The sequence below is a fragment of the Eleutherodactylus coqui genome, chromosome 13 (genome assembly GCF_035609145.1).
Source record: "Eleutherodactylus coqui strain aEleCoq1 chromosome 13, aEleCoq1.hap1, whole genome shotgun sequence".
Classification (NCBI taxonomy): Eukaryota; Metazoa; Chordata; class Amphibia; order Anura; family Eleutherodactylidae; genus Eleutherodactylus; species Eleutherodactylus coqui.
Window position 1 is genome coordinate 100,294,461 of NC_089849.1, and position 15,145 is coordinate 100,309,605.

Sequence of the window (15,145 nt, forward strand, 5' to 3'; positions counted from 1 at the left end):
TCTCAAAAGCATCTCACATCAGTGGCCATAAGCTCCTCAGTGTCATCGATGCTGGCCACGGTAATCTCCCCTTGGCTGATGTATGGAAAATCATATGGATTTGTGGTGATCAGCATCATATCTGAAATAAGAGATCAACAGATGAGCGGCAGGATCTCAGACCCATAAAAAGAAAAACAAAAATAAGCTTTTTTTTAAATTAAAACCTTTCGGTCATTTTTTTTTTGTAGCCAAAATTTGGTGAAAGAAGACGACCACCACCCTTACAAAATTACCCTTACAAAATTTTTAGATTTTATGTTAAACTGCTGTGATTTTCCATAGTGAATGTGAGTTCTGAATAAAAAGTTGCATTTTTTTTTTGTTATAAAATAATTTATAAGTTGTCAAGTAAAAAAAAAATTATTTGACCATTTACACCTCTTAGCGAGCCCACGACTAACCAATTAATTCAGGTTTCTTGTTAGATAGGATTTGGTAGAAGATGTGGTAGCTTCGTTCTGCTGGGAGCTGAAAGGTCACCCTGGATTTCTCCAACAGATCTGCAATGATATGAGCGAGAAGTAAAATTTATAAGGGTTCACAAACCTTAATTTTGTTCATTAAACAGGTCAATGGAAAAAAAATGATTTTAACAATTATAGCATGTAACATTGACATCTACCAAAATTCAAAAACATTTGCAGTTAAGGCTGAGTTCACACTAGTGGTTTTTTGGCAGATCACCTTTTAACAAAAAAAAATGTACATAACGGAAGGGAAAGAAAAATTGAACGCAAAGCATTCTTTTAGGTTGGCAGATCACCTTTTAACAAAAAAAAAATGTACATAACGGAAGGGAAAGAAAAATTGAACGCAAAGCATTCTTTTAGGTTTTTTTTTTTGGCAAATCCTTCAAAAAATTGGAAAGTATGTTTTTCGTTCATTTTCGTTCCACTTCCATTTTTCAGAATTTTAAACGGATGTGTTTTGGTTTTGGTCATCTTTGTCTCCTGCCCTCTGGACATACTCAGAAATAAAACCCAATACAAAAATGTAAAGGAAAGACGGATAAAAAGATTGCTGTTATTTTTCATCTCTTATTGACTACGATGTAAAATAAAGTATTTGTTTTTGTTCCATTTTTCGAGTTAGAAACAAAAGCGCAACAAACTGGGTGCTCTCCTTGGGGAGAGACTATGCCTTCTCCCGACTTACTCACCCCCTAGGTGTCTCCACACACTTCTTGGGTGCTCTCCTTAAGGAGAGATGATACCCCTCAAGACCCACGTCACAGGCCTCTCACTAGCCAAGCCAGAAAGCTACTGCACACCGATGAGGGGCAAAACCCCCCAAACAGCTGTCTGTGTATGGATTTCTGGCTTGGTTTCCTATTCCCAATCATTGTTTTACAGACATTGTTAAAAAGACGTACATTGATTTGAAGGAATGCTGCCATCCAATAGGTGGCACTGCAGAGGTATTGTTCCATCTTCCTCATTTGCATACATTGCCCAGAGGAGCATGTATGGCCTTATAAGTCTCCTCACTCACCTTTCAGGTGTCTTCTCACCTGGGTGCTCTCCTTGGGGAGAGACGATGCTATCCCCCGACCTACTCATCCCCAGATGTCTCCACAGACTTTTTGGGTGCTCTCCTTAAGGAGAGAGGACACCCCCCTTGACCCACATCACAGGCCTCTCGCCATGCAAGCCAGAAACCTACTGCACACTGATGAGGGGCAAACACTCTGAAACAGCTGTCTATGTATGGTTTTCTGGCTTGGTTTCCTATTCCCAATCCTTGTTTTACAGAGTTATTTAAGTCATGCATTGATTTTAAGGAATGTTGCCATCCGATAGGTGGCGGTGCAGAGGTATTGTTCCATCTTCCTTATTTGCATAAATTACCCAGAGGAGCATGCATGGCCTCGATCACCTTCTAGATGTCTTCTCATACCCCTTCTAGGTGCTCTCCTTGGGGAGATACGATGCCCCTCCACCCCGACCCACTCACTCCCTAGGTGTCTCCACACACTTTTTGGATGCTCTCCTTAAGGAGAGACGACACCCCCCTTGACCTTCCAGTGTAAAAAAACAGAATGGAGACTGAAGACCATCCGTTTCAATCAGTTTCTCAATTTTCTGTTTCAATGCCTTTTTACGGGATGGAAAACAAACATTTTTTTCTGTTTTGCTGCTCCCACAGTAAGCAAAAATGCTGGTGTAAAATGGCCCTAACTAAGCAAAATGATGTAAAAACACTCACATGTTTCAATATCTGCTGAAGCAAGCTTCCCTGTGGTGCCAAAATGGATGCGAATAAATTTCCCCTGAAGAAGAAAAGAAATACGCAGTTAGTCATGTACGCCAATTATTATTATTATTTTTTTTAATTTGTGGAAAAAAACAAAAACCTACAAATCTGGACGAGTTGTCATTTCTGATGGTCTTGGCATTGCCAAAGGCTTCCAAAAGGGGATTGGCCTGGATGATTTGATCTTCCAATGTTCCCTGTACAGAACGAAAAAGGAATTCTCAACAGGACAGATTGATTACCAAGGAAATAAGCCAAATTAGACATTTCCACTAAAACTGGGAAGACAAACATCATGTCTGTGATATGCAGAACACGACTGCAGTGCTGGAGCGGCACCAATGACTGAAATCACAAATGCCCAAATAATGAGATATAAAAAAAAATCTAAATACTAAAAGTGCAAGTGTCTTATTCTATATTTCTACCTTTTTTACATTCCTTGATCCTACATTATTTTAATTTATGCCGTGTATTTTATATAATTAATTTTTTTTATTTTAAAGTATTTTAAATGTTCATTTATTTTAATATTTAATGGTATTTGTTTTCATTCAATTAGACTTACAAGTTATAAACTTACACCAGTTACGGAAATTTTTATTTTGAGTTTGAAAAAAAAAATGAGGCCAATTATCCCAAGGACACCAGAAACTATATAAAGTAGTGTCATTGGTTACCATGAACAACTAAGGCCAGGCGGACCTGATTCTGCATGCAGGAGGTCCACAACGGATTCCAGCTGTAAGCCCGGCCGGTGACCCTGCGGCCCTGATTGATCTGTACTGCGGATGACCGCGGCGGCTCGTGTGTGAACCGGGCTTAAAAGTTACACAACTGAAATATGCAAAAAAAAAATCCACATTTCAAAACGTACCTTCATCCCACTTAGTGACTCCTTCTTCTTTGAGTCACCAACTGATGCAATTGTTGCAAAGTACTGGATAACGCGTTTGGTGTTCACAGTCTTCCCGGCACCGGATTCTCCACTGCAGGACATAACATCACATCACATGACATTGTACTTAGACTTAAAGACTTTCTCCATGCCATGGAAGAGTAATAAAGAAATTAAAGGGATATTTCCATGTTCTGAAGCATATCTCTTTAGGCTCCCCAAACTCCACATCCCCTAAAAGTAGTTGAATGGTGCTGATAGGATAGGATAGGTTCCTTTAATACTAGATATTCATCATGGGAATGCCATGCAGATAAGGCTTCATGTACAAAAACACTGAAAAACACTGCGTACACTGAAAAAATGATAGAAGAAATAGGAAAGGCCGCTGCCGCGTTCTGTGCACATAAGTTTAATCTAACTAAAAGCACATTTTATGGGATGAGTTGTATCTGTTTAATGCCATTAATTTAAAGGGGTTGTAGCAGAATCAGGGTTTATCACTTATTCACATGAAAGGTGGTAAAGCTGTGATTGAGGGGCTCCTATCTCTGGGACGCCCACCAATCATGAGAACAAAGAATGGATAAAAAAAAGAAAAGTTTTTCATACACTTTGTGCCCTAAGGCCCCCGGCACACAGCAGAGCTGGATCCCACAGCGGAGTCTGCAACTTTTTCACAATGTGATTGCAGAAGGGCCGCAGATCGGATGGCTTCAATTAACTTCAATGGAAGCCGTCTGTGCAGAATCCGCACAAAAATGGAGCATGCTGCGATTTATTTATTTTTTCCCTCCACTTTGCGGAAACCGCAATTGTTTTCTGCAAGTGTGCGGGAAGAATTGATTTCCCATAGCATGCTCCCCCGTACAATTATGTTGATGGAAAAGTAAAAAAGTTATGGCTGTGAGAAGATGGAGGCAGAAAATAATTAAACTTTTTTCTAAGGATATTTTATATTTTAAAAGCAGCACAGCAAAAGAAAACTATATAAATTTGGTATGGTAGTAAATAAGGCAAATGCGAGTATCTGCCTTAACCGAGCGTGGCCGCTCATCTCTAGTAGTAATCGCACCGACCCACAGGATAAAGTTGTCCTGTCATTTTTGCTTCAGTGTGTACATCGTACAAATAAGATTAAGGGGTTAAGACATGTGTCTGCTGCAGCCAATCACTGGCTATAGAAGGTCACTGCTGTGGACAGTGATTGGCTGCAGCAATCACATGTCCTGGTCAACAGCAACCAGGAATTACAGAGTAGCTGTTAAGCAAGTTTAGGTAGTGGGAAAACCCTTTTAATGACATTGGCTGGATGTTTGGGGTCGTTGGCCTATTGCAGAATAAATTTGGAGTCAATCAGACACCTTCTATTTTTTGAAAGTAACCTTATTTTGCAGCATTTTCTTCACACTTGCCTAAAACGTTTGCACATTACTGTAGATATGAAATGAATTAATCATGATTTGAGGATATCCTATAGTAAGAACCCCTGTGACAATGTGTGCGGTGCTGATAATAATTACATCACCTGTGCAATACTGAGGAAATCCTGAAAACATGACCTGTAGGGGGCGCCGAGGATAGAGTTGAGAAACGTGGGCTAAATTAATCATAGGAAAAAAATCAAGTATGTGTGTACGTACGTGATCAGAATAGACTGGTTCTCGCGATCTGTGGGCGAAAAAGAGTAACTTAATTTACTATAATTTAATTTCCTTTTTTACATTGTACTAAGTCTAATCTTGAGATACAGAACACTTCAGTTACGGCCAAGTTTCTTCTGCTTATTTGCATTCTGGAAGATGTAGAGTTTATATCAGGCACTATAGAGTAACCTCCCAGAATGCAGTGCAGCTGAGTACAGCACGCTATTTCACCTTCAGAAGGATTGTGAACGCAGCTGCTGATAAGACTGGAATATAGAAATCTCAATATCTGCACACAATAGTATATAATTAGTAATTATTAGGAAATTATAGTACCAGTGTTTCTGGTGGCGCAAGCCCTGCCACATGCACGTCACACGCACACAGCCCTGCCACATGCACGTCACACGCACACAGCCCTGCCACATGCACGTCACACGCACACAGCCCTGCCACATGCAAGTCACACGCACACAGCCCTGCCACATGCACATCACATGCATACAGCCCTGCCACATGCACATCATATGCACACAGCCCTGCCACATGCATTGTTCATCCCTTACAACAGGGATGGGAAGCAGCACAGCACTGGAAATGAAGGACCTCTGATGATGTCACCGTCGAGCTCTGCCCCGATCACATGACGGTGACGTCATCAAAGGTCCTGCATCCATGTGCAGATTACGGGCGCACTATAAACCCCCTGTGGCTTAAATTACCATGGAATACTAACAAACATGTAGCTGGACAGCAGCTGTGTGCGCACATGACCTGTGATGATGTCACTGTCTTGTCATCAGGGGCGGAGCATATAACTCCTTCACTGGGGATGAAGGAGCTTTGATGATAGCACAGTCATGTGATTAGGGCGGAGCATGTAAGTCACTCACAAACCCCCTCACTCACACACGGACAGACAGGTCGTCCGGTTAGTAGTTTGATGTGCTCATCATTTCATGCAGTCACATAATAATAAAGGCAAAGGGACTCACCAGTCAACATGAACTGATAGGCGTTATCAGAGATGGAGAAGATGTGTGGTGGGGCCTCCTGACGCTTCTTGCCTCGGTAGGCGTTGACCACCTCTGGGTTGTATACAGGCAGCCACTTGTAGGGATTCACAGTGACACAAAATAAACCGGAATACGTCTACAATAAGGAAGTGAGAGTTACATTAGGTGTCCCTATGTTTTGCCTATCCGGTGTGTAGTACTAATTACTATATTCTAGGGACCTCCCACCAGTGATGTGTATATATAATGATGTACAGTAACTTTTCTCTATGATCCAGAGATCTAGTGTGTAGTACAAATCATGAAATAACTCTCATTCAGTGGTGTGACACCAATAGATGCAGACCACATGACTACTACCGATTAACCATTCACTAGCCCAACACTTACAAACTCCCAGACACCAATGGAACACTATAGAGTCGAACACTATGGAGCTGGACACACCATGCTCTATGTGGAGCATAACCAGACTCCACCCCCGTCTCCTGCACACACTGTACTCCAGTGGAAGGAGTTTGGTTATACTGTGTATAGAGAATACAGTGTCCAGCTCCATAGTCGTCTACTCTATAGAGTTCTGCTGAAGATTTGGGAGTGAAGGCTTGGCAAATGGTTCATCGAGAGGGACAGGGTGCTAGTCACTATTACTTAATGAGACACAGAGGGCGTAATATCACTTAAAGGGGCCACAGAGGGCCTAGTATTACTATGGGGACACACTGAGAGGTTTATTGGGGATAGCAGCAGGATAACAAAAGTGTGCAGAGACAAGTCATGGCTGGTAGAAATCTTCAAGGAGGTCTGGACCGAGACAGGAAAAAAAAATAGAAGCAGATGACTCCAATCTGAGAAGATAAGTATTACTGGAGCCCGCCGTGCTATAAAAGATGTCTTAAAAAATAATTATACCAGTGATGTATATGCAGTTATATCACTGCTCTTTTAACCCTGGTAATATGTAGTACTAATTACTATACTCCAGGTCAGGGGTGCACAACTGGTGGCCCACTATACCACTTTGGGCACCCCCAGCCATCTAATCAGACATGCTTGTATGTGTCTGGTAGCAGCTCAAATACTGTATATTCTCTATGTTAGACAGAAGAAGAATAGTGCGCAGCGTGAGAACCAGAACGGGTAAGAAGGAATGATGCCTTGCATGGCCATCTCTATGATTCCATATATTAGCAGAATGGAGAACTCCTGATACCCGTGTGGAACTCCAGAAAGAAGTAGATGAGTTCTTGCATGAGTGTGGATATGGCCATTGTAGTTTAGCAGAGTAGTGAAACACTTGGGTGTTTAAGCAACACACGTAAATGCCAATGGAAGGAGTTGTATACATGAACTATTCTTTTCTGGAACCTGAATGTGTGTGTGTGGGGGGGGGGGCTCTGAGAAAAAGGACCCCATTCTCCTAATAGATATGAGTCCTATCAGACATTTATGGCATATATTTTTAATACTTCTTGCAGCCCCTGATCTTGCTCACTCTGACAATGTGACCCTCGGACTGGAAAAGGCTGTGCGTGTATAGTGATACTATTAGCTCTACGTCCTGGAGACACGGTGTGTAGTACGGATTTCCCCATCCGTGTTGAGTATAGAGCGATACCACTGCTCTATGTTCTGATGATGTGGTGTGTAGTACTGATCACTAGACTCCGGGTAATAACTCCAATCGCTACAATGAAATCCAGATAAGATCTTTCTAAGACATTTGGGTTACAATTAAGACAGCTATATCTTACATAGATCATCCAGGCCTTGTAGCGGTCTTTGAGGTTGTACAGGACGCCAGGCTCGTGCAGGTGAGTTAGCATGGCCATATCTTCGATTTTATCGAATTTGGGAGGATTCATGGGAAAGACATTTTCAGGTTTCACCGTAATGGTCTGATATGTGAAAAATACAAGGCATTGGTTAGGTCATGAACCTTCATATTAAGGCGTTTGTACACAGAATGATTATTGCTCAAATGAGCGAAAATTAACGATAATCCTTCAGTGCAAACGTAGGCAATGATCGAATGCCGAACGATAAACCGCTTGCCTTTCGATCATCATTCATGTTGTACAGGCTTAAAAATCATCGTTACCCCGTAATTGTTCAGTTTAAATACTGATCTTCTCAGTCACTTATACAGCAAATGCGAAAGACTGAACAATTTCTCATTTGAATGCGCCAATGATGTATCTGCTGTATAAACAGGCTGAACGAGTGAACTCTGACATCGTTCTCTTGTTCAAGCTCAAAAATCTGCAGGTCTAGACGGACCCTAAAGGCTCATTTACACGCAACAATTATTGCTCAAAATTAGTTTAAACAATGGCATGCGAGCGCTAATTGTTGCGTGGAAAGGCAACCATCATTCACTCTTCGCCCAAACAATGATTTTAAGGTGAGCTTAAAGTCCATCATTCAGCCAGAGAGAGATAGCAGGGTCTGCATGCTGTGTTCGGTACGAAAGTCGGAGATTACATTGTATTCAGTCGACAGGCAATGCGAGAACAAAGAAGCTGTGTGCAGAGCTCAGATCGCATACTGTGCTCTGCAAACCGCTCCCAGAGGCACTTTTACACGCAGATGAAGCTGATAAAGTGTTAATGGACATTAGTGTCTATTTACACTTTATGCAAAACAGCCGCTAAAACTGTTAATCTTTCAATTGTTTGAAAGATTATCTTTGCATGTAAATGGGCCTTAAGTCCCTCCAAATTTTCATTATCACCTTGACTACAAGAATGACCAAGGTTTTCAATAGGCACTACAGTGTGTGATGCTTCCTTTCTGATGCAACGTTGTTGCAGGCTTTTCCCCAATAGTAATAGTTGCTACTCCAGCCCCAAGAATCACTTAAGGCCCATTTACACGGAGCGATGATTGCTCAAAGATTGCTCAAACGACAGTTTGAGTGACAGCTTTGAGTGATCATTTAGCAAAAAACAATTAAGTAGCTACTCAGCTACTTAATAGCAATTTAGTGTGCAAATTAAGCCTTAGCTGAAAGCAGTTAATTGCTGGAGGGCTCTTATCTGCTTTCAGTTCTTTTGTTCTCCGACGGGAAACAATGCTATCAGCACTCCCCGTGGAGAACTGCTGATAAGGCTGAAGGGCGATTTTTAGGTTGGCCTGAATTTAACGATCAGTTAGCAGTGCACGAAAAGTGCACGATGGCCGCACGTTTAGACACAACGATGATCGCTCAAATGATCACTTTTATAGCAATTTTTGAGCAATCATCGCTCCATGTAAATGGGCCTTTAGTGGAAGGGTAAACTGTTTTTATTTGATTAAAGGGGTTGTCCCGCGCCGAAACGGGTTTTTTTTTTTTTTTAACCCCCCCCCCGTTCGGCGCGAGACAACCCCGATGCAGGGGTTAAAAAACCGCTCAGCGCTTACCTGAATCCCGGTGGTCCGGCGTCTTCATACTTACCTGCTGAAGATGGCCGCCGGGGTCTGCTCCCTCCGTGGACCGCAGCTCTTCTGTGCGGTCCATTGCCGATTCCAGCCTCCTGATTGGCTGGAATCGGCACGTGACGGGGCGGAGCTACACGGAGCCGGCATTCTGCACGAGCGGCTCCATTGAAGAGAGCAGAAGACCCGGACTGCGCAAGCGCGGCTAATTTGGCCATCGGAGGGCGAAAATTAGTCGGCTCCATGGGAACGAGGACGCTAGCAACGGAGCAGGTAAGTAAAAAACTTTTTATAACTTCTGTATGGCTCATAATTAATGCACAATGTACATTACAAAGTGCATTAATATGGCCATACAGAAGTGTATAGACCCACTTGCTGCCTCGGGACAACCCCTTTAAGTTCCCCAAAGTGGACCATCACATTGCTATAAGCGTCTTTTACCCTCACCTATTAGGTTGAATTATCTTACCCGTCCGTCCTCTGTATCCACTGTTGTTTTCCCCGACTCTGTGCTCTTGACTTTCCCCTTGCTGTACTCAATAGTGGGGTCGGTAACAAAGCAGTGGGTTTTTGCATCAAAGGGCTGATTCTGAGCCTCAATCCTTTCCTTTTCAGTCTTTCTAAGGAATGGCGCAGCCACGCCAAACACCGACATCTCTGCGTCACTACTCATGGCTGCAGCTAGTGGGACATAAAATGAAGGCGGTAAGTAATCTACATTATTATATACAGAATTCTCCTAGTTCTATTTTTCTAGAACTCTTCCTGTGTGTCAGTCCTGGCATTCTATTCCGTGTACGAGTACTCCTGATAGAGAACTTTAATTTAGGTAGATAAACCAGCAAATAATTCTTGGTGTAAGAAGACAGATGACGCTGTGTGCCACTCCGGGGCCAGATAACTAGGTGATAAGAGCAGGAGCCGGACTTGGAAGTCTTCATCATGGCTCCAGCATGCAATGATACCATTTACAAGGTTCTTGTAAGACTAGGGGCTATTTCAGTGTAGGAGATTTTATCCTTGGGATCCGCTGTCCTATTCGCACATCTAGGGGCTACATCATCTGCCCAAGTGAGAGCGCAACGTTTGCCAGGTGTATAAGCCTAGGACAGAGATTTAAAGGGAACTTCCGCAATAGAAAAAAATATATGGCCAACTGGTATGATATGTGTGACCTAGGTCTTGCTCTACCAGAGCCTTGAATTTACATACATAGACCAGATTATCAGATGTTCCCAACCATTGGATGCCTACTACATGGCATCTCACAATGCGTGCCTTGGCAGCGCCAGCACTTCTCTCATAGACTCATTTAAAATCTCAGATGGACTGCCAAGGAAGTTCTCAAGTGCCGGACTAGAAGGTATATTCCTGATATTCCAGCAAGGAACGATGTTAACACGTCGTATATCAGGATTTCCAGAACAATATGGGGGCCTGAAGGTATTTCACAGTATTGGGGATTAAACAAATTTTTCATCAGTATTTTGTGAGCCAAAACCAGGAGCGGTTCCAAAATTTGGAAGAAATGTAAATCCATTGTTCTTTCTCTCTGTAGATTCTGCTCCTGGGTTTGGCTCACAAGATACTGATGAAAAATATGCCAGTGTGAAGGAGCCCTTAAGGTTAGTTTCACACGGGCGATCAAGACGGTGCCGTGAGAAAATTGCGCCTTTTTTCCTGTGATTTTTGAGCGTCAGCGCTTTCTCACAAAAATCGCAAGCTTGTGCATTGATAAAAAGGAGACACGCTAGGAAAACATGGGCGGTTAAAAGAAAAAGATAAATTAATTTTTAAAAAATTGCAAAATGCAGAAAGATAAGACCTGCTGCGATTTTTTTTTATTGGAACATCGCATGAGTGAAAGCATTGCTGATGTGAAGAAAACCATTGAAAACTATTAGTTTCATAATTTGGCCTTTTCACTCACTCTCGTGCCGTGCGATTTTATAGCCCATATGAATGCAGCCTAATGCCGGCTTCACACGGGCGTATTTGCGTGCAGAGAATAGAACCCATTGATTTCAATGGGTTCATTCACATTTCCGTATTTTGTGTGTGTATTTTGGTTGCACAAAAAAAAAATTTGAATATGCTCATTCATTCTGCAAATTTGCGCACCAAAGGTGCCCATGAAAGTTAAAGGGGGGTGCACAATACGCAAGGAGATGTATGAAACACTGCGTACTTGCACTGGAAAAAGAAGACTCCTGGAACTCATTAGCAATTTCAATTGGTGCGTTTGTTTGGCGTGGGCAGAAAAGAAATGGTAAAATATGGCAATATGAGCCCAAAAAAGCCTTGTTCAGCACGCAATTATTTTGTGTTGAGACATGCACAATTGCGCTTCTTCCGCGTGAAGCCAGCTTAAAAGTCACAAATTCAAATGACTCCCCCCCCCCTTAAGATTTCCTACCTGTTCAGTCCAGCCACCAGCTGCTAGAGAGCAATGGAGATCTAAGGATGAAGAGCAAGGATACAATTATGTAACATATACTGCTTTATATCTACAGTTACATAATAACCTAAACTCAGTAGTAACATCACTAATAATGCAGTAATATAGTCTAAGTATAATACAATGCAATATGCATTATAATGTACTGCAACAGTTTTTAACCTGTGGATCTCCAGCTGTTGTGAAACTACAAGTCCCAGTATGCCAGTGCAGAGATGGCTGTAGTAGCTACACAACAGCTTGAGGGTCACAGTTTGCAGATCACTGATATAAAACGCAGCAATATATTATAATAGACTGCAATAATATAACACAATGTAACCCGGCCCCATCCGTGCCTCAGGATGATGACTTACTGAATGCAGAACTGCAGGGAGCCCTGTGGGTAAGGAGCAACGCACTATATAAAGTGCTCTGCTAATCCCTACTGTTCATCTCTCCTCTATAATTGGAGAGCAGAGCTGCCCCCCCCCCTCGAAGTTTTTTTTCTCCTCTACACTGTATATATAACTATGATGTCGCTTTCTCTAATTTGTTTCCACTTAAGAATTTGGCAAAGGTGCGCAATCAGGAGACACACGACCTCTAGGTCTTTATAGTAGGATTAGCACCCTGTCTCCTGCAGAGCACCCCCAGTGACCACGGGATGAACCTGTGCGGGATCATTACAGGGAATAGAGTGAAGGAGAACAGATTATGTGATTCTTAATACTTGCTGATCGGGAAGTGTGAATGTGAATCACTTCTCCAGAGACAGACAGACACAGAAAATCCGAATGTACAATCCCATTCCTCAAATGAAGTGTGATTGTTCTCCCTAAGAGAAACCAAGTAATCTTGTAGATATGAGACCTTTTAATGGATAACAAAAATGAATGATGTTACAGCGAGCTTTCCAACCTCTCAGGGTCCTTTCTCAGGCATAATTCCTCAAATAGTATCAGTATGCCTACCAAAGACTAGAGAGTGCCCCCATATACAGTGCAAAGCAGAGCTCCCCTTTAGATACTGCCAACTAGTGTTTCCTCTTGGTCCTGCAATAATATTGATGGCCAACATGCCTCCTTTAGGACAATCAGAGCGCCCTTTTAGGGTCACTCAGTATCAGACAGATGGCTAGACACTTTGTGGGAAATGTTCCTGCTCTGCTGAAAGTCCTAGAAGTAACCCTTGATTTTTTTTGTGATTAGTCCAGCATGTCCTCTCTAGTAGGACGGTGTGTGCTGTTTGGCCCAAGACTCAGTGCAGGCTTTGCTTATAATGGGCATTACATTGGGTGCATGTGCAAGTGGCACTGTAGACTGGGCACCTCCATGTACGTTACGAGCCACCATTCTTTAGTTACGCCATGTTCACATCTGCATCAATAGCTTCGGTTGAAGCCTCCAGCAGATATCTGTATGTGGAACATGATGCTGTATAAAATAACATAGCAAGCTGCTCTATTTTGTCCAGGAAAATGCTAGAGGACATGACGGAAGCCACATGGACCCCATTATGGTCAATGGGATCTGTGAAGCACCATTCGTTGATACTGATAGGTAAAGGTAAAGTCCCCTGGTGCAAGGACCAAGTCATGACTGACTCCTAGGATGACGCTACATTTTGACGTTTTATTGCCAGACAATTTTTGGGGCTGGTTTGCCATTGTCTTCCCAGCCATCTTTACCCTCCAGCAAGCTAGGTACTCATTTTACCTACCTCGGAAGGATGCAAGGCTGAGTCAACCTTGAGCCAGCTACCTGAACCAGGGGGATTGAACCTGCAACCTTCAGGTCGTGAGCAAGAGCTTGAGACTGCATTCTGCTGCCTGATACTGGTAGATGCAGCCATCTTTGCTTGTCAGCTATTCTGTCTGGTATCTGCCACCTTTCTGATCTGGAAAGGTTGATGGATTAAGGAAGATGTTGAAGTGCATTTCCTGCCAAGCAAAGCATCATCAATATTCATTAACCTGCCTTTCCCACCTGTACTAGAGGAGCCTTTCATCCCATTTGCTTCTCTTGGGATGCTCCAAAAAGCCTTTGTAGCATGCTAACGAAAGTAGAAAGTCACTGGAGATGCTGTTGTCCTCTAATCCACATTTCCATGGACTGGATGTCTGGATCTCCCACGACTGAGCAGAGACGAAGAAAAGATTAATAACTGGGATTATAAATTATCCAACAATTTTAGCCAGACACAAAACATATTTTCCGAACCAGAAGCGTACAGTGAATACAACATATCATCTCCACCATTGTGTGACCCCCAGAACATGTGAACTCACACACCTGCTGGACTAATCCTGTACATATGGTGTATGGTATCTAATCGTTGGTAAACGCACGCTATGAACTATGGTGGCCACGTCTTCCCTATTGGAGCGCCTCCTACGAAAAAAAGGATTGAAATATTAAATTGGCTTTTCATCTGGAAGAGATGCGCATACACTTAGCCAGCCCTTCGGTGATGTAACAAGGATGACCGAGAAGAGACTCAAACAAACTTAAAAACTAAAAGGGAATCTCCTTGCCCTTTTATAATTGTCTCCTTTTGTATATTTTTACCTAAGCACTACTAAATCTTTTTAGAATAAAGTTTTAAACTTTGGCGCTTTAGGCAATCCATATCCCAAAAAAGTTTATTAATCGGTTTTGGTTGGTGGATCCCAGGAAGGCCTATATTCACACAGTCAGCACCGCGTTGGGTGCAATTTGGGTTCTGTCTTGCACAAGTGCAGGATTGGGGGAGCTGAAAATAAGGTGACCCTGCGGTCTGCTCCGGGGTGTCGTATGTCACAGGTTGGTGACCATTAGACCCGTTAACCCTGCATCCATGACAGTTTCCATCATAGAATGAATGCAGGAATCTGTTTTTTTTTTCCTGCTCCCTTGACAGCACAAGAAAATGGCAAGCTAAATGCAGATGTGAATAGAGCCTTCGTTTAGACTATGGGCACACCTTGTGATCAGGAAAGTACACACTGTGTCTCCAATCCTGCTCCTGTACTAATCCCAGCGTATCTCCTACACTAAGGAACTTACTGTAAGCAGCTTCTGATTGGTCAACTTGGGGCTTGCAGTTTTATCGGGAATTGTGCATGTCACTGTTATAGAGGCACTGCAGCTGGCAATGTTCTGGGGCACTGGTGGTGACTACTGGGAGAACTGTCTGGCACTGTTATGGGGACACTATGGCTTGTGATTTCAGGTAGGTAATCTGACTTGGCAATATTCTTGGGAGCTGTGTTTGTTGCTGTACAGTTAATACCTGTATGGGGGACTATGGCCACGTAAAATAGGAATCCAGGCAACAGGTTTAACTACTAAAAGCAGCTGCAGAGTGCAATATGTTATCAGTTAGACAATGCCATTCACCAGCTCAACCCATAGCTTTGAGGGTATCCTGGCTGAAACATGTATTACAA

The 15,145-nt window shown here is 42.7% G+C and overlaps 1 protein-coding gene across 1 annotated transcript in view; it reads right to left on the minus strand.

Moving 5' to 3' along the window:
- LOC136588599 (myosin-3) overlaps positions 1-11,751 on the minus strand; it is a 53,614-nt gene extending 41,863 nt beyond the window's left edge. The window contains exons 1-10 of the mRNA XM_066587947.1: positions 11,695-11,751; positions 9,748-9,959; positions 7,610-7,753; positions 5,835-5,991; positions 4,837-4,864; positions 3,173-3,284; positions 2,400-2,492; positions 2,248-2,311; positions 444-542; positions 18-121 (exon numbers count right to left, since the gene is read on the minus strand). Of these exons, the coding sequence (XP_066444044.1) occupies positions 18-121; positions 444-542; positions 2,248-2,311; positions 2,400-2,492; positions 3,173-3,284; positions 4,837-4,864; positions 5,835-5,991; positions 7,610-7,753; positions 9,748-9,951 (1,005 nt within the window). The 5' untranslated portion in view covers positions 9,952-9,959; positions 11,695-11,751. The remainder of the gene's footprint in view (positions 1-17; positions 122-443; positions 543-2,247; positions 2,312-2,399; positions 2,493-3,172; positions 3,285-4,836; positions 4,865-5,834; positions 5,992-7,609; positions 7,754-9,747; positions 9,960-11,694) is intronic.
- Positions 11,752-15,145: the final 3,394 nt, after the last annotated feature.